The sequence below is a fragment of the Acanthochromis polyacanthus genome, chromosome 9 (genome assembly GCF_021347895.1).
Source record: "Acanthochromis polyacanthus isolate Apoly-LR-REF ecotype Palm Island chromosome 9, KAUST_Apoly_ChrSc, whole genome shotgun sequence".
NCBI classification, from domain to species: Eukaryota; Metazoa; Chordata; class Actinopteri; family Pomacentridae; genus Acanthochromis; species Acanthochromis polyacanthus.
This window is the reverse complement of record NC_067121.1, coordinates 7462376-7487527: the sequence shown is the minus strand read 5'-3', so window position 1 is coordinate 7487527 and position 25152 is coordinate 7462376. Positions and strand designations below refer to the sequence as shown.

The 25152-nt window shown below is 38.7% G+C and overlaps 1 protein-coding gene across 2 annotated transcripts in view; it reads right to left on the bottom strand.

The window, feature by feature from the left end:
• The window catches only part of LOC110963949 (receptor-type tyrosine-protein phosphatase N2-like), a 280181-nt gene that overhangs the window by 201317 nt on the left and 53712 nt on the right, over positions 1-25152 (bottom strand). For both annotated transcript variants that reach the window (XM_051953002.1, XM_051953003.1), the window contains 5 exons: positions 19347-19737; positions 18049-18333; positions 16472-16512; positions 15483-15856; positions 7925-8011 (listed from right to left, as the gene is read on the bottom strand). In XM_051953002.1, the coding sequence (XP_051808962.1) occupies positions 7925-8011; positions 15483-15856; positions 16472-16512; positions 18049-18333; positions 19347-19737 (1178 nt within the window). The remainder of the gene's footprint in view (positions 1-7924; positions 8012-15482; positions 15857-16471; positions 16513-18048; positions 18334-19346; positions 19738-25152) is intronic.

Below are 25152 nucleotides of genomic sequence, written 5' to 3'. Positions count from 1 at the left end.
TTTTTTTGTTGCTGCAGGCTCGAGGAACCGTCGCTGCTCTCCGGTTGCGGCCCCCCGAGAGGAAATTGTTAGGAAAGGGAAGTTTTGTTGTCTTGTCGGTAGCTGGGGTCGTGCGGGTCGCCGGCTACTTTGTTCGGAGATACTTTTGTTGTTGTATTATGCTAATCGGCCGACGCTGTGTGAGGTGGAAGGTTGGGGCGCCCGCGGTGCTGCCGCCCGGTAAATGGATGAAGGGGAGTTTGTGAAGTGGCTGAGACTGAGGATAAATGCATGGGAGGCAAAGAGACACCTATTCCGCGATGGCTTTATACAGTACTTTCACTTCAAGTACAGGCAAATATTGAAGAGTCGCTCATTTAATACACATATTTTCACCCTGTTAGCAGATAGTTTTAGTTTTTATTTGCCCATTTTTTGGAACAAATCTGTCTCGACTGAATGGAATTTCTGGTGTTATGTCGTGAAAGTGAAAAGTGACATGAACCACAACTTCTTTCTTACAAAGAAATCATTTTAAAATGTTAAAAGTATTTTTTTGGGGTGAGCAAACTCGGTAACCTTTTGAACCCCAAAATGGTCAAAAATACATCATTTATGAGAGCCAGAAACTGCAACATTACAAAGAATCAATTTCACTTTATTCTACGTCTCATTTAAAAATCCACCATAAATGTAACATTTACACTAACCAGATTCTATAAAAAAAACAAAAAAATAGTGTAATCCTTGGTGCAACTGAGAAGCCTTGACTGGCTCAGCTGTGATCAACAGTAACATGCCAAAAACTCTGGAGGTTTCCGGCTGAACTGCAGGCAGCGTTTCCACAGAGCAGACAGGAGACAAACTAATGCAGCAGCTTGTCACTTTCAGTCTTGTTTCTGGATTTTGAATCATCCAAATATCTTTATACCTCTTTTCAAATAACTCAGATACATGTTAGGTTCTTTTTGGAGAAAAAAAAGTCTCAAGTAATGAACCAGAAACTTGATAAAACTTCAGGGACTTTCGGCTGAACTGCAGGCAGTGTCTATAGAGAGCAGTGATGAGGCAAGTATAAAAACTAACTGCAAAAAATGGAAGCAGTAAAATATCTCTAGTATTGAGGGTTGCATTTTTTAACAGTATTAAAAACATCTGTGGCCATTTGGAAACCTTGTGCACCATTTACATGTTGTTTCCAGGTTTTTGTTAGCCTAGCCGTGCTAGACCCAGCTCTGAAGACACAAGGGTCTAGGAACGCTCGACAGGGAGGGAGGCGGGCTAAAAGGTTGTCTTTCAAATCACTCTGCAGCAATTGGGTAGGTATACAACCAATCAGCGCAACGAATAGGCTGATGTAGTTCCTAGAGCGCCGGCGGATTGTGGCTAAGTCCCATTAGCTTCCCAACCAGCGGAGCCAACTGGTATATTAAGGATTTGCCATATCCCGTCGGCATAAGTCCAAATACGTCTTTCTTCCTCAATGAAACACTTCAGTGCCGTCCTTTGTTTATCTTTCAAGTTGAATTTTAGCTTCAAATCTTTAAGGGCTGTGGCCAAAGCCCAGTCGAAAGATAACTGTTTATTGTGTGCCGGTTGTTTCTGTCAAAATCGTCACACCTCTGTCGTCACTTAGTTACGCCCGCCTTCTGACTCTACACTTCATGGTGATTGGTCTGGCCAGTTTTAGGAGCATCCAGCCTTGAGCCTTATGAAGGGTAATTAGACCCACCCTGGCAGAGAATTAAATTCGTTGCTGTGGGTTGTCAAGCGCGACTAGGCTAGGTTTTTGTTCCATTTTTGTAAACTTAATAAAGAAATTAGAAATCTTTTTTGTTTGTTTTTACATGAGTTATACTATTATAACTGTGTCGTGTTGCACAAAATACATTTTTTAGTTCTCTCTACTTCTACAGTAGTTTTTAAAAAAGAGCAGGTTTTATTCCTACAGTGAAAAATGAGCAGTTCACAGAGTTAAAATCAATAAGATGCTTGTATCTGAAAGAAAAGTTTAGGTAAAAACACAAAGTCATTCATCAGCTTAACAGATTATTAAATAATTCCACGTCTCCATCGCTTTTAGTCCACATGCCTTTTCCTTTGTGGTTATTTTTAGTGGTGAAAATGGTGCTGACCTGAAGGTTCAGCTAACCCTGAGCTGTACGACACGTAGGAACATGACATGTAATCTTGGAGCTGCTGCAGCAACAGATAATAAAACTCTTCTCTTATGAAGCTGAGCAGCGCTGACAGAAGCACTGAGCTTCACTCCATCCTGCAGACTGGCAAATCAGATAATCAATGAGGAGGATAATACAGTATGCTCTCTCTATTACCGCGTTGTAAAGACGCATTAAGGTAAATAAAATGAACAATAAAAACATCAGTTTGGCATCCATACGGCACCGTAAGTACGTTCATAAATGATACAGACTGTCAATAAAGAATCCAGGTTTAACGGCACTACAATCGTGAGTTATTTCAAAAATGAATCTTTTTAGCAGTGAATACACATTACTTCCCAATGCTTTACACTGCTGCTATCTTTCAGTTCCAAATAAAATCTCCAGCTACTAGAAATAAAGTCTTATTGCAGCTCATCAAAGCACAGTGACAAAGTAAAAGTCTCGCAGACAGGTTAAATTATGTTATATGGAATAGTCTTCTTTCTTCTCAGCTATTTTTTGTTGTTGCTCTTATTGTAATTCAACCTGTGTGGGCGGCGTTTACTTTTACTTAGTCTGTTCTTCCGTAAAAAGAAGCAGGAGAATGTGCAGGTAGACGGATGCTATGTAAACTTTATATGGTACTTCCTCAATTCTAATGCAGTAACTTGTCATTTGCATAGAAGATCCACCAAATCCAAACATAAAAGTCAGAATATTTGATCAGTTTTACTTTAGTCTGTATGTCTCATTTAAAAATCTGTCAAAAATTAAACATTAACACTAACTAGATTCTGTAGAAAACAAACAAAAAAAAGTGCACTCCTTGGTGCAACTGAGAAGCGATGACTGACTCAGCTGTGACGAACAGTCACATGACAAAAACTCTGGAAGTTTTTTGGCTGAACTGCAGGCAGTGTTTGCACAGAGACAAACTTGTCACTTTGAGTCTTGTTTCTGGATTTGAATCACCCAAATATCTTCTTAATTTCTTCTAAAACACCTCAAGCTTTCTTAGCTCTCTCTAAAATCCCAAAGTTTGAAAAAGGTGTGCGTCAGCTTTAATTTAGGCAAAGAATAGGACACTTGAGATATTTTCATTTGAAGGAATTAAATATAGGGTTGAATATTTCTGACTCAGTGAAGAGCTCGCAGCAAAGAATAAGGGAACACAGACCAGATAAGGTAGCATTTAGACAGAAAATTTACTAAATCTGAACTTAAAAAGTGTGACATTTTAGCAAATGTAATTATTTTGGCTTCTCTCATCAAAGAACCCCTTTAAACAAACTATATTCTGTACTAAACGAAACCTTTCACTTCATAAACTCTAAAGTCCCAAATGTTTAACAAGATGCTTGTTAGGTTTAATTTTGGAGATGAAAAAGTATAAAGTTCTGAACAAGACACTTGCAAAATTTCCATTTGCTAGAAGAGTCCTTGGTGCAACTGAAAAGCCATGACTGACTCAGCTGTGATGAACAGTCCATGACAAAAAATCTGCAAGTTTTTTGGCTGAACTAATGCAGTAACTTGTCACTTTGAGTCTTGTTTCTGGATTTAAATCACCCAAATATCTTTATAATTTCTTCTAAAACACCTCAAGCTTGGTAAACTCAATGTAAAATCCCAAAAGTCTAAAAGGGTTTGTGTCGGGTTTCATTTGAAATTATGAACAAGACACCTGTGATATTTCCATTTGATGGAACAATGCCTTCATAAAGAAATGGGTTTGTATATTTCTGCTTCAGTGAAGAGCTCAAAGCAAAGATGGAGGGTAGATTTCACACATCACAGTGGAAGATATGATGGGAAAAGTGGACTTTAAGAGTTAAAGGAGACGTGTGAAGCTGAGTTAGAAAGCAGTCGTCGGTGTGGTCGAGGAGCAGGGAGGTAAATCTGGACTGTCGACAGGCTCGGTGTCTGTCTTTAGCTTTTGTCTCTGGGTCCACTTGTTCCAGTGGAGCTGCCTGCTGTTGCCACAGTGGCGATGAGCCGGGCGGCCTCGGAAAATAAGCGTGGCGCCTCTGACAAATTGTCGAGGCGGCTCCCCCTGCTGGGCTTTCACTGCGCTCGCAACAAAAGAGACCCCCGGCTTCTCTCTCTCTCTGCATCTATATCTCTGTCACTCTCTCACTTTCTCTCTCCTCCAATCCATCACTCTCCCCAGTGTATAGCTCGCTGCTTTCAGTCCCAGAATAGGAGAACAAAGACAAAAGGTGCATTAGAACCAGGGAACAGTGGAGGCCACCCAGGGACTCAATACAGCAGCCAGGCGGCACGGCAAGGTGCCGCGAGAACAACAGGGCCCAGCGACGTGGGCGGACCGAGAGAGAGTGTGTGAAGGTATGTGTGTGTGTGTGTGTGTGTGTGTGTGTGTGTGTGTGTGTGTGTGTGTGTGTGTGTGTGTGTGTGTGTGTGTGTGCACCCGATCCCCACCTGTCCACACACACGTACATGAATGTGCTCATCAGTTCTTCCTCTTTCCTGCTTCAGACTTCAGTTCATTTTGGAAGCTGCTTTTTTGACACCGAATGGGAATAAACTGAAGTTTCTGCACAAAAAACATTGGTCCACACAGGTTCTGACAGTGTTACTCAATAAAAAGAATCAAAAATCAATGCATCGCTTGCATTTCTGTAAGTTTGACCGCTGCAGAGACAAACGCTAAAAAAAAAAATCAATGCTTGATAATCCCACAGAAATAAGCTGCACCCACAAGATAACAACATTAATAATCCACAATGATTCTGTACACATCACAGTAATCACAATTTTATAATTGCCAGAAAAAAATCACAAATTCTACCTTATACCACAGAGCGTTACACAAACCAAGTATTAACCTTCTGAACTGCAGCCGCTTTGAAAGGTGTTCCATTTGTCAGAACGGGAAACCTTAAAAACAGAAAAGATTGTTGGATTTTTACCTTTCAAAAAGTCCATGAATTCATGTTGAGTCTCATACACTCAGTCTAAGGCACACCTGTGCACTAATCATGGTGTCTAATCAGCATCTTGATATGGCACACCTGTGAGGTGGGATGGATTATCTCAGCAAAGGAGAAGTGCTCACTATCACAGATTTAGACAGATTTGTGAACAATATTTGAGAGAAATGGTGATATTGTGTATGTGGAAAAAGTTTTAGATCTTTGAGTTCATCTCATAAAAAATGGGAGCAAAAACAAAAGTGTTGCGTTTATATTTTTGAGTGTAAAACAAACTTAAAATTGTGATTGTTCAAGAAAAAAATAACTTTATTCTTTATGTCTCATTTAAAATGTTGAGACTTTTCTATTGAACTGCAGGCAGTGTTTCCACAGACTAATATTGAAACTAATTAAAGATGTTGGGAGGAAAACATCCATGGCACGTAATCACTATTTATTTTTTTCCACTACTAGTAACACTTGTATGAAGTTTGGTTGGCTGGTTTTGGCTCATGGGCAGTAAGATTGGCACCCTTGAATTATGCGTTTAATGAAGAAAATACCATCCGAAAACACTGTAATCCTCAGCAGTGTGTCTGGTGGCAGAAACAGATGGAGGCAACGACGGAGCAGAATTTGATGATGGCAGAAATAGAGCGAGAGACATAGAAAGAGAGGGTGAAAGAGAGCGAGGGTTCAGGTGGAGTTCAGTCTCATCAATAAACGATGGCAGCTGGAACCCAACACGTCAATAACGTGGATGGACGCACTCATTGTGTCCTACCCCACCAAAGCAGGAAAAAAATAAAAACTAATCTGTTGACAGAGTGAAAATGAGGCGACGTCCTTGTGTTTTCTCTCCGTCTGATTGTACCGTCTTGCACCACTCGGCTTTGATCCCACCAGTTTGCCCTCTGTGATCCGTCGTGCCGGGGGGTAGCTGTGGAGGAGCCGACGCCGCTCGTCTTCTGCGGGGAATATTTGAGCGTGTGATGCGCTGCCCTTTGAGAAAATTGCCTCCCACTCGAGCCCACAGGTGGAAAACGCTTGTTTGTCGGGGACGTAAAGCACACTATGGATGCGGTGAGTCATCCGCGGACCTCTACTCCCACAGTCGTTTCTGGAGCTGCTCGTAATTTAGAAACGTTGTCGAATTTGGAGTCATGTTTTTATTCAGCTGTTGGCCGCCTGACAGCTCGGAGAGGGCGACGTGTCCGGAGGCGCTGTGACATTACAGGGCAAAGAGAGTTTTGAAAGGACATTATGAGCGTTTAAATACTTTATTTTAGCCTCCTGAGCAGAACAAACCGGCGGAGCTTCGGCTGCGTGAGCTCGCATTGTTGTTGCGAGGAAAGAAATCAGTCGGATTGTTGGATCTCCTCACTTCTGAAGGCCCAAAAGCAAATCTGCACAATGTAAATCATTCAGCTTTAGGGTGAAGACTTCATTTTAGAGCACAGTTAGGATTTGACAAGCAGTGGTTATGGTTTAATTTGAGGTGGAAGTGTCTAGGAAATCAGTTTTACATTTCAGAGTGTGTATGTTTTGGCCTTTTCTCACATTCTTATTTTGAAGTTTCAGACTTGGCCTTATGGTTGAACCTGCCCAAAAGGTGCGAACAGCATCTTATCTTTAGAAAAATCATCATAGTTCCGACATTTATCAGGAAAAGCACAAAGAGTTTTCAGATTTCCAACTTTCAGACAGTCCCTGAATTAATAAACAGTAAAGAGCAGCTCTATATTTTACGTCTTGTTTCAAAATTTGCCAAAAATAAAGCATATGCTCAAACATTATTCTTTAAAAAAAATTTCTGCTGTTCTAGACGTAACTGAAAAGCCATTTGTAACTCCACTTTAACCAAGAATGATGTGAGAAAAATTCTACAACTTTTTGGGGGAACTGAGCTGAGCGACAAGACAAGAAAAGAAGCAAATATGTAAACACAATAAAGAATGTAATTTTTAAATTATCTATTAGCATTGTTGCTAACAGTTCTGAGTTCTTGGAAAACTGTTGTACATTTTGAGTTTGTTTGAATTTTTGTAAAATACATAAGCAAACATGATGATCACTGTGCCATGCTCATGTGCCTTTATTTAAAGTATGACAATCTAAATAATTACACTCTGTCATGACCAACATTTATATGTCAATAAATCAGATTTGACGGAAGATACAAGATTATTGTGAAAATCATCGTTAATTGGCAAATTTATGTTTCCACGTTTTTCCATGTGATATCAGCGACTGTAGCTTTTAGCCTTTAAGTCCTGAAATATGAGGAGGATTTTAAAAATTTTCTATTTTTTGTGCAGCATTTTGACACAGATCTGGGTCCAAACATTCATGCAAGATTTAAAAACACACAAACCTAACAGAATTTTGCACTTGCATTGGAATCAAACTGGAAAATTCTGTAATAAAGCTGACCTCGGTACATTTGCAGCGACAGGCTTCCATTTCTTCCAGGAAGGAACTGCTGGGTTTATGCTTGTGAACATAAATGCATGTGTGAAATTTGTCACTTCCAGTGTGCTTGGCTCTGTGTCAAACAGACTTTATTTATTGGCATTTTTAACCGGCACAGGTGCAACTTGATCATTTCTCAGTAGCAGCAGATTATTCAGAGCAAACACACTAAATGTGGCGGTTTGTGGTTTTTACAATCCTTCGTGACGCAATCTGACAAACGTTTTAAACTTTAGGGGAAAAAAAAAAGGAAAAGAAAAGACACCAGCTTTAGGTTAGATGGTGATTTTTTCAGAGCAACTAAGAGCATTAAAGGTGCAGAAGGCAGGCAGTGGCCGGTGTTTTTCTGACTGATTAAAAAGAAGTTTTACGTACGAGAGCTCGGCGAAGTCAGTCATCTGGATTTTTGCCCTCCGAGCCAAAATCTCCATCAGGTGGAGGCCTTCGTCTGTCTGGAGCCCACTGGTGATGGACATGGAGGGAGAAAACAGACAAGGAAGTCAGAAACAACATTCACAATAAAAGCCCAAAAACGCTTACAAAGCACACTAATATTCAAAGCGAACAAAAGCAGACCGTGAGTGCTTTTGTGTTTTTTCTGTCAAATATTTCTTATTTTGTCTTTTTTTTTTTTTTTTTTTTTTTTTTTTTACAATATTCCTTATTGAACATGCTTTTTCTGCTATCAGATTTTTACATTTTATTGTATTATGATTTATTCATTAAAGTTTTCCTTAAACACTGAAGAGGTCAATGTCACAAGAAATGGCTTTTAAAGTAAAAATTTAAGTTTAATACAGAAATACTATTTCTTTTGGATATCCTAATTTCATTTACACATTAACCCTAAAAAAATTGTCCAAATTGTACCGAATTACTGCATAAGTATAGTATGTATAAATGTAAAATCATGTATTTATTATGGAAATACAATATATTATTCTGATCTAGGTTGTGAGTAAGGTTTACTGATATCAGAAGAAGTGACACCAACAGAGCAGCAGTTCATGTGAGCAATGCCAATCTCTGACCTTTAGGTGTGCACTGCCGTTCAAAAGTTTGGGGTCATCCAGACAATGTCATGTTTTCCATGAAAACTCACACTTTTATTCATGTGCTAACATAACTGAACAAGGGTTTTCTAATCATCAATGAGCCTTTCAACACCATTAGCTAACACAATGTAGCATTAGAACACAGGAGTGATGGTTGCTGGAAATGTTCCTCTGTACCCCTATGGAGATATTCCATTAAAAATCAGCTGTTTCCAGCTAAAATAGTCATTTACCACATTAACAATGTCTAGGCTGTATTTCTGCTTCATTTAATGTTATCTTCATTGAAAAAAAAGGCTTTTATTTTTGGGTGTTTTTAGTCATTTGTTGTCTCTTCTACAACATTACTCCTCTCTCCAACAGCGTCCATTACAATTACATGCAAATGAAAATTATTCAAATTAGGCAATGACATCATTTAGCGACTTTTAGGACAGCCTATAGCGACTTTTCTTCCTGAGGAGTTGGCTACAATGGGTATCCATACATATCGTACACATGTATAACACACGCCTGTGCTCGGCATGAGCTCATTTGTTTGTGGTTAAATCTATATTAAAGGTTCTATGGTGTCGTGATTTCTGCTACGAATTTTTCAAGATTTCAGCCGTCGGAAATGATACGACTAAGCCAGGGCAATGTCCACAAAGTGTCTCGCACTATCTTGACAATGCTGAATTTTGAGCGGAGAAACAGTACAGAACAGAAAAAAATCTATCAGTTTTCATCACTACATATAAATATATAATGTGTCAAAACTGACAATATTTCTGGCGAGGACAGGCATTATCCGCGGGACACCGAGGACACTGCTCGCAAGAAAAAGCATGAAAACGGCAGAGTTCAGTGGGATTATCAGTCCAGCTCCTGCAGCCTGTCAGACACCAATATGAGTCCTGTTCTTTGGGGACAGAACTGCCCGAGGAGAGGATTCCTGCATGTAGTAATAGAAAAGTCAGAGGTTTCAGCAAACAAAGGAAGAACCATTTCTTCCAAAAAGTCAAAGACATCTCCTGCCCTCGGGGCTTCTCCAGAGATCCTTCCACCACGAGCTGCTACAGCGAATACATGAGAGTGAGGGAAGAGAACACATAAATCTTATCCGTGGTCATGAGCGGAAAGCAGCCAGAAAGAAAATAATAAGTCGGCAACAAGAAGTCATTTCAGACTGGCTTGTTATTGTGACAATGCGTCACGAAGAAGTTAAAACCTTTCAGGGAAATACCATTATATAAAGCAAGTAAATGAAAATAAAACATGACAGCAGTTTTTCAGGTACTGCTGTTAGTATCCATTCACTTTGAACTTGTATTTAGTCTGCAAGTATAAAAGCATTTAGAGCTTCTTTTTTCAAATACACAATTATAGATCATTATTTACTTCAGGAGTTGTTTTTTTTTTTTTAAAGGTGTTTTGTTCTGCCAATTACCCCGCACCGCCTCTTTCATCAATTAAACTAATTAGCTCATGGAATTTTCCATTCAAAGCTGGAATCACGGTTGGACAGCAATGACTCAGTGACGGGAGAAAACATGGAAAAGGCATTTACAGGTTGAAGGTTTAAGGGTGACAAAAATAGCATGAGTGTTGGGCACCAGGTGTTTTCCTCCAGCTGCGATGAATCAGCCTGTCCTCCTCCTCTTCCTCTTCCTCCCTCCGGCCCACCGGGTGATTCGATACGATAAAACAACCGACAGGTTCCCGCCTCCAGCTTTCACCTCTGACACGTCTCCAAAATGTCACAACTTTGCATCTAATCTGCCTCGTTACGCCTGAAGTCCTGACCTAGCTTTGATTCAGCCGCCATCTCTAGGTTTATTTTCTTCTTAGAAATAATAAACAGGACGGATCATCTTTTCTGGAGATGATCTGGTATATCTATGTGTTTATTTTCTTGTCTTCAGCTGACATTTGGACAAGGAGATTGATGCCACTCTCACTATTTGTGGGCTAACTATGTAGCTACGGCCGCCGTTTAGCCAAGACAAAAAGGGGGAAACAATTAGCTCGGCTCTGCCCAAAACTAAAAACATGCACCAAACAGCACCTCAAAAGTGCTTTAAGTATAACATTTTAAATTGAAAAAATCTGATCTGGGTGTTTTTGTTAGTTTTTTCTTTGCTTTTGATGCATTTTTGTGCATTGTGGGTTCGTTTACACTGCTATATAAAGTTCTGCATGTCTACGGAAACAGAAAATCAAGACTACAAGTAGAATTTTAAAAAATCGAACGATTCTTTCAGATTTTGCAATTTCTGGGTCAGATAAATGGTGTCATTTTTTTGTGTAAAACAACATGCCATTCAAACTTGGGATTTAGAAGATTAATACGTATAAAAGCTGAGCTTTATTTTAGACAATATCTTGTTCTTAACCTTATCTTCCATGACGTTTCCTACGGCAGACAATATTCTATATTTTGAATTATGACTAAAATCACATGGTTAGGTTGGTTTATTTTGAAATATTTTTCAAGTTCAGCTAAGACCTCACTAAAAACTGTTTTTGAAATTCCTTATTGCTTAATATTGACTAAAATTTAATTAGTTTTATTTCTAATGTACAATGTAGTTGTTGTTTTAATAGTAATTTCCATTTCTATGGACTATGTTTTGGATATTTGACACAAAAGAACGTTTAGGTTTTGCTTTTAATGGTGCTACAGGCAAAAGTAATGCATTTTCTTTTGTTTTTCTTGTTGTCAGGAGTTGAAAAGCATCAAGATATATAGTCAGATGCTTAAAGAAACCCTGAAAACTCGCTGACCTTACTGTGAAATCGCACCATGACACTGAGGAGGAGCAGAGCAGCAGTCTGGCTGTTCTTTGCAGGAGATAAAGAAAACCCCTGCGACCCCGGCTCTTTCTGTACACCTACAGACGTATTATATTTAGTTTGCTGTACAGTGAGGTGCAGTTTTAGGTCGACCAGGTAATGAAGCTCTCCGTCAGCTTCACTGCAGTCAGATGTGGCAGCAAAAAGGTTTCAGGTTTTGTTGTTGCTCTAAGACGTGGATATCGAGACGATTCGAGCACAGAAGAAGCTTTGTTTCACCAAGAGGCAGTTCTTGGAACTTGAAGGACATTTTTATTTTCTCCTTTCTGGTGCATTGCCAAGTGGCATTTTTCCATGTCGTGGTTGATGCTGCACTTCGCTCTTTCTCTCTTGAGACGAGATTTGACACAATGCGAACCATCAAGGAGAACTTTGGTGTTCGTCTTAAGTTCGGCAATCACACAGAAATGTCAAGAGACACTTTGAAGAGTGACTGCAAAGGGTTAGGGAGGAATCTGCTGAGTACACTGAAGGCTCTGACATCGACGGTGCGAAGGTGACCGAGGACATCTTGAACCTTCCAGCTGTTCACCTCAGATCAGAGTATCGCAGCCTCAGAGTCTGTTTCACAAAGTTGCAGCAGTGGCAACTTGATGCAAAGACTGCTGTCTCAATTACTTCAACGTTTACTGTCATGGTGAGGAGAAGTTTTGCTTTTGCTCCAACAGAGAGAAAAATCTGCAATGCAACGATTCATTTAATAATATATCTAAAGGAAAAATGTTGCAGCGCTTCTTCTGAGAGGCGCTGCTAAAGAAAACAACCTTCAAGAGCAGAAAAATCAAAACTTTATGGTACAAAACGGCATGAACTAAAAAAGTAAATTCAATCCATGCAACAAGTCTGAGGAGCGATGAAGAGTGCCCATTAGGATCTTTAACTCTGCACACCTTCAGCAATGGGCTCCTCTGAGAAACTACCTGAAGATCTCAAATGAAGTTATTCTTCAAAAGCTCCAAAACGACATCTAAAAAGCCCATCCAGGTTCTTGGAAGATCTTCCAGACTGACTGAAAGGACGTGTAGGAAGGTCTAGGAAGGTCTAGCTAAAGCAAGAATGGTGGAAAATTCACCGCAATGTTCCCCATGAATCATCATCAACATTTACGTCACCACTTTTGAGGTTAATGTGGTCAACCGACTAACAATGGTACAGTAAAGTGTAAAACAAGTCATTTCCTGTTGCCAGCAGGTGGTGCTATGACTGTTAAGGGATATCAGCATATGGATGTGATCAGGGCAGGATTCTGATCAAACATGGCATCAAGGGCGTCAGTTTGTTTTTAAAAGTGGGGGGGATGGAGACCACAGCACTTTGAGAAAATGTCGAAGAACGGCAGCAAAATGTCACAGGCTGGGCTTGAACTCACAACCACCGCACCAAAGGCAGAGGCTCATCCTGTTGCACCATTGGTACATACAGGTTGAAGGGTCTGTGGGCCGCTATAGAACTAATTCGGGCCGAAATTTTGCCCCTGCACACCTCTGGTCGGAGCTTCCACTTGGCACGGGCGCAAATTTTGCATCTGCACGTTTTTTTTTTAACCTCACGAAGGTGTGCTGCGTGTCTGTGCAACTCTCTGCCGAGTGCGGATGGTGCGTTCAGGAGCGTCAGAATTTTCTATACTGCTGAAAATAACTGGGTTTACAACGGCTTACATGTGAAGAATTTAAACGTGTTGGAGACAAAATGACCCCTGACAAAAAGTGGGGGGAACACGTCCCCACCGCCCCCCCTAAACTGACGCCTATGCATGGCATACCGAAGCCACGAGTGTGACCTCCACAGAAACACCACAGAGATGTTTTTCCTCTATAACACAACATTTATAGCTCTTCTGGGTTGTAACTCTGAATGACAGGAAACAAAATGGAAAAAGAAACAGAAAGAGACCTTGAGCCTGCTGCAGCTGAAAGAGAAAAAGAAGTTTCTAAGAAAACCAAAGACGAGGATGAAGAAGAATGAAAGTTTCGAGGACTTCAAATACAAAGTACAACGTAAAATGATTTTTTTTTGACTGTAATCGTTTCAATAATTAACTGCCATTTTACAGATTTTTTAATTTATTTTACGATTATCGTTATTTATTATTATTATTTTACAGAAAGCTAGTAAAATAATATTGAAAAAACAGGCCACAATTGTAAATAATTTCCACATTTAAAAAAATCGGTGTTTTTATAAATGGCAGAAATAGTTACATTGCAGATTTTTACCATTATTTGAAAAAAAAGTAAAAATTTGTATGTAAAAGTTTGGAAAAGAAGAAGAGTCTAAACTGTTATTTTATATGTGTTTCTGTTTTTTTTTCTTCTTTTAAATTACAGGTAATATCATGTTAAGCCAGAAAACCAAATAATAATTTAGATGTTTTTGTAAAAAAAAACAAAAAACAACTCAAAACCTCATATAATGTCCACTGAAAAATCTGAATTATATAAATGGTGGAGATTTGTTCTTTTAAAGATTTTACTGTACTTGTCTTTAAAACAGCAAATAAATTGCCACTTTATAAATATTTGTCATCATTTGAATGTATTTTAAGGATAAAAAAATGACAGATTTAAAACAGCATTAACACACAAGACACCGTTTAAAGCTTCACACAAAAACGACAGACCTGCTACATAGCACACATCGTCAGTTGTGGCCTTCGGGATTTAGTTGCGGATTCACTTTGTGTTGCTTGATTAACCCACGAGCCAACTGACGCTATGAAATCACTCTTAAACAGCCACAGACTTCGTAGTTATGATGGTAAGAATACAATAATAATATCAAAAATAATGAATAAATCCAAATTTAATGGCTGCAGTTTTGAAATAGCGAGACAGATTCTACTTATTCCGTATTTACTGAAACGTTACAGATGTTACTTTGACACAAACCTACATAAACTGCTCAGAAAGAGCTCGATAACATGAACAAGAGCCCAAGGCAGTGATCCGAACACCAAACTCTCAAGATCCAAATCTGAACAGCCTGAAAGATGCAAACAGCCTGATTCCAGATGCCTTGAGGTCCTGCTTTGGCTGCACAAGAGGAACCGACACAACGTTTGTCAGGTGGTTTTAATGTTGTGGCCATTTCTATTGAACAACATGGTCAGGTCTGAACCTCAATGTCATTTTGCTACAGGGCGAATAAACGCTCCGGTTTGGTTGTATTTCTCTAAACCAATCACAGCTGTAGGTGGAGGGAAAGAATAAATATGGCTTGTGACAGGGGAGTAGTTTTGGTGGAACATCTGCACATCGAGAGACGAGAACTGAGATTAAATGGAGAATTAAGGGGGAAAAAAACTAGCAGGGCTGCTTCACTTCACAATCTTGAAGTTGAATTTTTGTTGAAGCGATGACTGGCTTGTATCTGCATTTAATTTCAGGCTAACTAATGAACAGGAAACCTAAAAAGTTAAAGTTGATTAATGAACTGTATCTCTCATGCGTCAGATGCCAGTTTATTAGGTACAGCTAGGTACCAAATTAATATTGTGGTTGTTTTATCAGGAATCTTTTATTGCCCTTTCTTTCTTTCGTTTTTCTGTACATCCTGGACTTATTATCTCCATATGAAGCATCCAGAGCCCTCAGATCATCAGGGTCAGCTTTACTGTGTGTTTCCACAACCAGAACCAAGATTAGTGAAGCAGCATTCAGCTCTGATGCTCCTCACCTGTGGAACAAACTTCCTGAACACCTGAGATCTGCTCAAACCGTCGGCTCTTTTAAATCAGGCCTTAAAACCAGATTGTTTGCTGCAGCTTTCTCTTAGATGCTCAGTCTATTTTCTTGTTTTTAATGCACTTTTACGATCTTAATGTCTACTTGTATGTTTTATTTCTATGATTTGAATGTATGTCTACCTTTAAATCATTTTTCTGAATGTATTCCTTTGCCGTTGTAAAGCACCTTGAATTTCCTTGTGTATGATTTGTGCTTTACAAATAAACTTGCCTTGCCTTTGAAGTATCACAAAAAACCCTCCCTCACACTTCAGTGTTGGATCCTTTGTGTTACTGGTGTGTAGGCAGCTCTACTCACTCTGTGTCGGTGATGACGTAGCCGAAAACGTCATCGTCGGCCTTCTTCCTGCCGGCTTTGACGTCCAGCTGGAGCTCGGGAACGTGCATCGTCTTCTTGTGCGGCTCCTCGTAGACGAGCGAAGCCGGAGGAGGCGGTACCTCCTTGATCCAGCCCTCCACCTCGGACACCTCCTCCACGGACTGGGTGGCGTCCTTCTTCTGCACCGTCACGCCGGCCTCACTGGTCCGGCTCTGGACGTTCTCCAGGCCGACCGGCTGGTCCCTGGGCGTCTCCACAGCGACATCGTACCGGTTTCTGGCCGGTGGCGGGCCGGTGAAGGGGGTTTTGTCGAGGTAGGCGAGGAGTTTGGTGAAGAGGCTGCCGCTCTCGGCCTAAAAGAAGAGGATATTTGGAGTGAAATGGTCTCTAAAAACTCCCAAAAAGCAGATTTTTAAAAAATTTCAGGCAGCGAGCCCAGCTCATACAATAATAACAGGAAGAAAGTCTGACTACTGAGGTTGATTTTAAGCCTCTAAATCCTCTATTTGCAGGTGTTTTCATTTATTCATTGTTAATATTGATGTCTTCACATTGCACCTTCTGTATTTTTAACATTATAACATAGAGTCTGACAATTTTATAGGATTTTCAAAAAGAATCGATCTGCCCACCTGCAACTACATCAAAGTATGACCAAACAAAATAAATGATGTATTAACTGATGAGATTTAGTTGTTGATAACTTTTACAAAAGCCCCCAAATCTAGACTTTATTTTCCCTCTGTGAAAGCTATTTGGTAAGTGAAGAACACCGAGTTCCTGCTAAATTCTCTGGACATTTGCTTCATAAAGTGTCTGATGTCAAACACACTTTAAAGCTCTTTTGAAAGCTGCATGCAGGAGGATTCGTGTCCTTCCTCGTGGCGAACGCTTCAGAACTGCAGAGAATGTCGGCCCTCGCTCTGACATTTAAGTTTTCTCTTTTGTGCCACGAACCGAATGCTTACCTTGTCCTTCACATTCTGCTCTTCTGGATCCGAGCGGCGCTCTGAGGGAGGAAACAGAGCAAAAGCATTCACATGATTTTTTTGTTGTTGTTAGTGAAGGAATTAATTGAACGAACCGAAGAGAAGCTGTTGCATTAATCAAACAGAGCCAATGGAAAAAGCCGTCTGAGCTAAAAGAAGCCTTTACGAACTCCAAGGGCGTTTTTTATTTTTTATTTAAATCAGATTTTCATTCTACTTTGATATTTGATTTGAATTTGTGCCTGTGGAAATTTCATTTTTACAGATGCAGAAAAAAGACTAGCAGAAAACATTTTTAAAGGATTAGTTAAGATAAGATATAGGTTAAGATTTAAGTTGCATTAAAATTCAAGTTCAGATTTATGTTAATATTTAAGTTACTTAAAATTTAAATTAAGATTTGAGTTAAAATTCAACTTAATATTTAGGTTATTTAAAATTTAAGTGCATTTAAGATTGAAGTCAATTTACTTTAAAATTTAAATTATATGTCAAGTTGAGTTTAGTGTTAACTTTAAATTTAGGTTAAGTTAGGGTTTAAGCTAAAATTTAAATTAAGATTGAAGTCAAGATTAGTTTTAAGTGAACTTTAGAATTAGGTAAAGCTCAGATTTAAGTTAACCTTTCAGTGAAGATTTACGTTAATATCAAGTTATTTAAAATCTAAATTAAGATTTACATTGATATTTATGTTATTTTAAACTGAAACTAAGTTCAGATTAAGTGAAGATTTACGTTAAAATTTAAATTAAGTTTCAAGTTAAGATTAGCTTCAAGATAACTTTAGATTTAGGTTCAGTTCAGACTTAAGGTAAGATTTACGCTGATACTTAAGGTATTTAAAAATTAAGATATACAATAAAACTGAAGTTAAAATAAGTTTCAAGTGAACTTCAGAATTAGGTCAAGTTAAGATTAAGTTAATGTACGCTAAAATTTAAATTCAGTTTCAAGTCAAGTTGAGTTTTAAGTAAACTTTAGATATAAGTTAAGATTTGCATTACTATTTAAGTCATTTCAAATTTAAGTTAAGATTTAAGTTAATTTCTGTTAAAAGTTTCAAGTTGAGTTTTAAGTTTTGTTTAGTTTGAAGTTAAGACTAGATTAATCCCAAAAGAAATCTTTAGTCAGAAAACAGTTAAACATCAGCAGTGCCTCACAGAAAACAACAGGATGAAAAGTACGATACTTTAGAGTGCATTTTCTTTATACATTTAATGTATTTAAATGAAACAGATGAACCAAATGAGTACGTTATTGTCCTTACGAGCTTCCTTAGGTTGAGCCGAGCCGCAGCTCCGTAGCACAGTTCATTATTTGCAGCTCGTTAAAGTCGTCTGTGGTGGTTTAGTCCGGGTGGAACCATTAAGACCGGCTCAGTTTCTGCTCTGCTCCCAACACAAGATGCTTATTTATTCTCCACATTGATTTTTATGTTGCACTTACAGCGAGCAGAGAGCTCCTCTTTTGTTTTCATCCGGCCTACACGGTTATTGTGTATGTTTGCTCAATACTTTAATTATGTAAAAACACAAAATGAATCACTAGAAAATTACCTTGAAGTACTGCCAGCGCCTCAGCGGTACTTTCCTCAGGCTTCACAGTGCCAGCGTTCTCCAGCTTCTCCTCTTCCTCATCTTCCTCCCTCGGTTCTTCCTCCAGGTCCCTCGGTCCGGGTCCTCGAACCCGAGACAGGCCCTGGTCCCGGCCCTGGTCCTGGTCCACCACCTGCAGGGCGTCCGCTATGAGGCTCGACAGCTGGTCCAAATCCTGCGGCGTCAGGTTGTCCACGTCCACATGCTGCCGGCCAACGTTCCTCAGAACGTTCTCGATGAACCTCTCTGGAGGAGCAACGGTGAGATTCAAGTTAAGTAAGCTGTACAGTCGAGTCATTATTGCATTCTGATTCTAGTATTTCCTTACATAAACTAAGGCAGAAAGTTTTATGGATATTTATCATTTTAAACCATGTTCCTTTGAGCTTAAAAATGAACTAAGACACAACGTTTAAAGGATACTTACAATTTCAAGTATTGTTCCTGTAAGGTTGAAGGTGAACTTAAAACATCTTTAGGATATTTATAACTGAAAATAATGTTTCTAAAATGTTAAAAGTGAACTCAGACAGAACATTTTGCTTACAAAAATACCTTAAATAAAGTAAGACAAAACCTTCATTCATACGACCAGAATCTGTAAATAAAGAAAACTTCTCTGTTCCTTTTTGCAACCAGGAAGGAACCTTTCAGTTGAGCCGCAGGTTCTGATTTCAGAGAACGTGCAGAATTAAAAATCAAATAGTAAAATATCGATGGAGCCACTGTTTCTCCCAGTACCGCAACACCTTGGAAAGTGTTCTGTTCATTCTAGGTTTTATCACTGTTTGTAACATTAAAACTGAAACAAATTCAACTTTTGTTTTTCTTTTTTATGAATGATGGAATTATTTCTGAGTTCTCTCTCCTTATCCATGGCTGTTCTGTCTCCATAGAGGACTTCATGTTGAACTATGAACCCACGGTGAGTAAAAAATGTGAAGCATTATTACTTGCCTAAGCACAGATGTAGAAAGAGAAAAACCATAAACATGTGAAACAGAATCATTGTTTGTTATTTGAGTTTGAAATGTTCAGAGAGTCGGACCAAACTTTAACCTTAATTTCTTTGTTTCATTGTAGCTTCTCTTCAACTTTTCATTATGTCTTTGACGCCTGTCTTTGCATATTTTGTGATGAAACCCTGAAGCCTGGCAGCTCTGACTGTTAAACAGGTTTGTCTGCTACTGATGTGTGCTAGCGGACGTTAACGTTTTTAAATGTTTTCTGATGACATCCATCCTGCTCACAGCACGTACCGTCCACAGATGTGAGCGGGTCCTTGACCGGAGCCCCCTGAGTTCTTCCCATCTTCAGAAGCCGGGGTTTTGTAGTCTCTTTTTTGAGGCCGGAATTTTCTATTCCGTTGCCGTAGAAGGGCCTCAGGCGGAAAGAGGGGGTCTCCTCCTCAGCGGGACTCGGCCCGCCGCCGTTTGGGGACAGATGCCCAGAGAGATACCGCCTCAGGGCGCCCAGGAGAAGGTCGCCCTCGGCCCGCATGGCGAGGAGCTGGTCGGCTGGAGGTCTCTGCTTCTGCAGAGGCTGAAGGGATGAAACGGAGGAGAAGCCGGAGGGAGGCGACTTCTGAGCCGAGGTCTGGGCCTTGGAGCGATAGAAATCTGAAGCAACGCCCGACTGGTAGCGGTCACTCTGGAAGACACGGGCAGAAATATTCACAGAGATGTTAGTTACGGGAACACAGAGGAGCTACTCTGAACTCAGACTGTAAACAAAAAACAAGAAGAAGTCCAATAAAAATGGTTAGGTACCAGTAAAAACATTTAAAGACAAGAACAGTCATCGTCATTGTCTATGAAAATGACGGTGCACTTCTACCGTAGGTGTGAAAAAAAGTTAAAGGACTGGGATGAAGAATTTAAAAATGAGAATAAAATATAAAAGAAACAGAATTAAAAGGACAAAGTGCCTAAAGTACCCTGGACTGTAACTGAAAAATAAAAAAATAGATAAATGTGATCCACACATAAACAATCATCAGTCATTTCATACCGTCAGATTATTGCACATATATGATTGTTGATGCACTTATAGTTTTAATATTTGATATAGTTCAGAGCAGAAAAGTGAGTAGAAAAATATTTATAGCATGTAGACCTTTTGTTGTCATTTTATTGGGGGGGGGGGGATTTTTATTTACTGTACTATTTCTGTCATAAATGTGCCTCTCCTTCATGGTTCTGTTTCCACAGACATTTCAGACTTTATATTTCTTTATCGGGATCTCTGTGTAGTTTTGCCTCCTTGTTTTTCAAACTACTTCTATTGCTCAGTTGTGTATTACTAGAACAATTAAAAACTGGTTTCATGTTGCTTCTTTTTACCTTTACAGCTGGGATGCAACAGAGAGCAACATGTTGTTAAGGACTTAGTTGGGGAGATTCATCAAAAAAACCCAACAGAATACGTATTTTTAGGTTGGTTTTGTTGTGAAATGATTCAAAAACCATTATCTGTACTTCTTTGGAACTCTACATCCATGCTAACTGGTCTATTTTATCTTGTTGCAGGTAAAATTTACAAAAGTGTCGCTGACCAACACCAAATTTCTCCGGCTCTGTATCCCCAAGAATAACATTTTCAGCAAATCTGGACAAAAATAGCCGCCAAACGAATGTGGAAAGCAGTGTTTAAACATGATTTAAACATAATTCTGTGTTTCTGGGGCGTCCTGGAACCACGGACCGTTCGCCACCTCCTCTAATGATGGCACAAGTTGCCCCCGAACGATGCAACAAAAAGGCAGGTGTCGTGCAGAATTGGGCTTTTTACGCAGCTGCTGGAATCCAGACAAATGTCCCACCTGCTCGGCGACCATTTAAAACTGAAACAATGGCCTAAAAATAATGAGCAGGGACGTGTTTGTGCAGTGCAGGAGTGACTGTATGTGCATGTGATGTGAATGCAAATGACTAAAAGCAGCAAAAGCGCCATGCCTTCCTGATTTTTTTTTTCTTTTTCTGCTCTATGTCTGTTCAAGCTTAGTGCTGGTCTGAATATGTGCAAAAGGCAGTGGATGAACTACATAAAGATGACTACATGTGAGGTTTCTCGCTTTGTTATTTTAAACAGAATGATAATTTAGCTTTTACTACACTGCACTGTAAAACAGACAAATTATGCTCTTTAGTTTCTAACACCACAGAAAAGGAAGCTAAACAAAAGAATCGGACAAAAATCAAAGTGCCCGATGAGTTTAAAAGTGGAGGAAACTGATATATAATATATGCTATATAACCATGTGTATCACGTTTGCTACATGAGTTTCTGACACCTTAATCTCTTCAACATGACAAATATTTAAATAAAACTAGTTTTTGTCTATAAAATCAACAGTTTTGAGCAATAAGTTGCCAAATGAATCAAATGTGATGCAAAAAATATATCGTAGTCAAAATAATATGGCAGTTCTTTTTATTTTGTGGAATCTGTTCAATAAATACCTTGAATAAACAAAGTTTTGAGGATAGTTATTCAAATAATGTTTATAAAATATGCTAAAAGTGAACTAAGAACATTTTAAGGATATTTATAATTTCAAGTACTGTTCCTGTAAGGTTAAAAGTGAACTGAGACAGAGCATTTTCTTTAAATAAATATCTAAAATAAACTAATGCAGAAAGATTTATGGATATTAATCATTTTAACTTATGTTCCTATGAGGTTAAAAGTGAGCTAAGACAACGTTTGAAGGACATTTGTCATTCCAAGTAATGTTCCTCTAAGGGTAAAGGTAAACTAAGAACATTTTACTATTATTTATGAATTACATTAACGATTGTGTCTGGTATAAAGTGAATTAACAACATTTAGAGGATATTTAAAATTTCAAATTATGTTCCTGTAAAGTTAAAAGTGAACTGAGACAGAACGTTTTTAGGACATTTGTTCCAAGTGATGTTCCTCTCAGGTTAAAGGTAAACTGAGAACAATTTACTAATATTTATCAATTAAATTACTGATTGTGTCTGGTATAAAGTGAACTAAGAACATTTAAAGGGCATTTACAATTTCAAGTATTGTTCCTATAAGGTTCAAAGTGAACTGAGACAGAACATCTTTAGAATATTTATCATTTAAATAATGTTCCTATAATGTTCAACTTGAACTCAGTTTCAAAAAATTAGAATTTTCTGGCTATCTTTTGGTGGGTCAGGCTTTACAGGGTTAAAAAAAAATGCCAGAAAGTTGTTGTGCTTTCGATGCAGAACTCGATTGGAGTGCCTGGATGCAAAGAAGCAAACACTTTGGCTTTAAAATAAAAGACTTCATTTGAACAAAAACATTATTGACGTGGTTAAAAAGAAGAAGGAAAAAGCCCATTTCTGAAAACCAAGTTATTAATCCATTTATGCAATCATATTAACAGATCCATCAGCTGCAACAAAAGCAGGTTGTCATGCCGGCTCCATTAACGCCCACCTAAGTGCACAGAAACGGCACAAGCCCGAGTAACGGTAAAATTATCATGACAATACTCCTCGTCATACTTCTTTATGATTTGTACGTGGCGAGGCCCCTTCTGGGATTTGTCACTGCTGGTATCTTTGTTCGGTCGATGCAGTTTCTGCCCCCCCACCCCCCTAGCACCTCCTACTCTTTTTTTTTTCTCTTCCTTCCATTTCCACCAAACAGGTGAACCTGCAGAGAAAAGGCCACGAGCCCCCGAGCGACGCCTGCAGGCTCCACGCCGTCGTCCTCTCCGGGTCGTCGCTGTGATCCTCCCTCCTCCTCCCACCTCCAGCAGGAACGTCGTGAGTTATTAATTAGAGCTCTGAACTGCTGAACTCTCGGCTGGTATTATTTCGCTGCTGACAGTCAAGCTGGGAGAAGCCATCAGTCAGGGAGGAGAAGCGAGAAGCGGACTCCCTGCTGTTGAAGGTGTGAGCTGTCGAACGAGTGTCCATGTGTATCTGTGCTTTCTGTCGTCTTTTTTTGTTTTTTTTTTCTTTCAAACCGAGGCAGGTGGCTGCGGACGTTACATGGAAACAAACGCACCACCTGCTCCTCCTTTTTAAATGTGACACAGTTTAGCAGCAGGACCCTGTGGAAGATATTCACTCATTTGGGTGACGTGACTTTAAATCTTACTGCTGCTTGTTCTAGTTTGGCTTTTGTCTGATACCATATGGGTCTCATATTTTTCTCCTAAAATTCTAGGTAAAAAAAGGAAAAAAACTGATTTAAATTAGATCATTCCCAACTTCAATTAAAGGCTGCATTTTCTCCAAAACTGAGTTGTGTACGAGCTTTGTTTTCTACAATCATAATATAACCTCTATTGATATTCACAGAGATGTTATTTATGGGAACACAGTGGAGCTATTCTGAATGTACACTGTAAGAAAAAAAAACACACAAACACCAACTCTGGCAAAAAAAAAAAAAAAAAGGTGTAAATTTGGCAGGAAGGGTGCCAAAAAGAAGTGAATTAAAAGAGAGTAAAAATAACAGCAAATATATGTAAAAGAACATTTTAACACAGTAAAAAAAAATAGTGCAATTTTATGACCCAATATAATATGTATCTAAAGTTATCTATACTTTTTTGCTGATTTAAATACACTAAAAATAAAAATCTGTGACCACATAAAAATTCAAGGATTTCTTAGATGAACTGCAGGCAGTGTTTCAAGCAAAAAAATATAAATAGTAAAATAATTACAGTATGTACGGCCACCATTTTTCTCCACTATCTGCTGTGGGCACTTGGAAAAATATTGGGCATGCTGATTACATTTTCAATTATTAAAAAAATTTCTAGAGAAGTGGTGACAATTTGGCAAGAAAGGTGCAAGAAAAAATACATTAAAAGACATGGGAAATAATAGTAAATATATATAAAATAACACTATCTTACACAGTAAAAAAATAGTATCATTTTATGATAAAATGCAAAAAAATTATAAAAATACAGTGACTTTTACATTTTTCAGTTCCTAATGTAAATACACAACATCTGTAATATATATATTAAAATGTATTATATTAAAAATGGTGAAAATACCAGCAAATGTGTAAAATACAAATATTTTACACAGTAAAAATGTATTTTATGATAAAATGTAAAAAAATAAAAATACAGTGGCTTTTACCATTTTTCAGTTCCTAATGTAAATACACAACATCTGTAATGTAGATATAAAATGTATTATTCTATTTAAAAATGGTATGTGGTAATATAATGGCATATACACGCAACAAAAACATAAACGCAGCACTTTTGTTTTTGCTCCCATTTTTTATGAGATGAACTCAAAGATGTAAAACTTTTTCTGCCTTTTATTGTGGGCAGTCTAAGGCACACCTGTGTACTAATCATGGTGTCTAATCAGCATCTTGATATGGCACACCTGTGAGGTGGGATGGATTATCTCAGCAAAGAAGTGCTCACTATCACAGATTTAGACAGATTTGTGAACAATATTTGAGAGAAATGGTGATATTGTGTATGTGGAAGAAGTTTTAGATCTTTGAGTTCATCTCATAAAAAATGGGAGCAAAAACAAAAGTGTTGCGTTTATATTTTTGTTGCGTATATGCGTGTATGTGTACATATATATATATATATATATATATATATATATATATACACACACACATATGTTGGGCATGCTGATTCCATTTTTACTTTTCATTATTTAATTTTTATTTTACTTCAGATTTTACTTAGCCTAGCCACGCTAGCCCCATGTTTCTGACAGCACAAGGGTCTAGGGAAGCTCGACAGGGAGAGAGGCGGGCTAAAAGGTTGTCTATCAAATCCCTCTGCAGCAATTGGGTAGGTATACAACCAATCAACGCAACGAATAGGCTGACGTGGTTCCGAGAGCACCGGCGGATTGTGGCTAAGTCCCGTTAGCTTCCCAACCAGCGGAGCCAACTGGTATATTAAGGATTTGCCATATCCCGTCGGCATAAGTCCAAATACGTCTTTCTTCTCAATGAAACACTTCAGTGCCGTCCTTTGTTTATCTTTCAAGTTGAATTTTAGCTTCAAATCTTTAAGGGCTGTGGCCAAAGCCGAGTCGAAAGATAACTTTATTG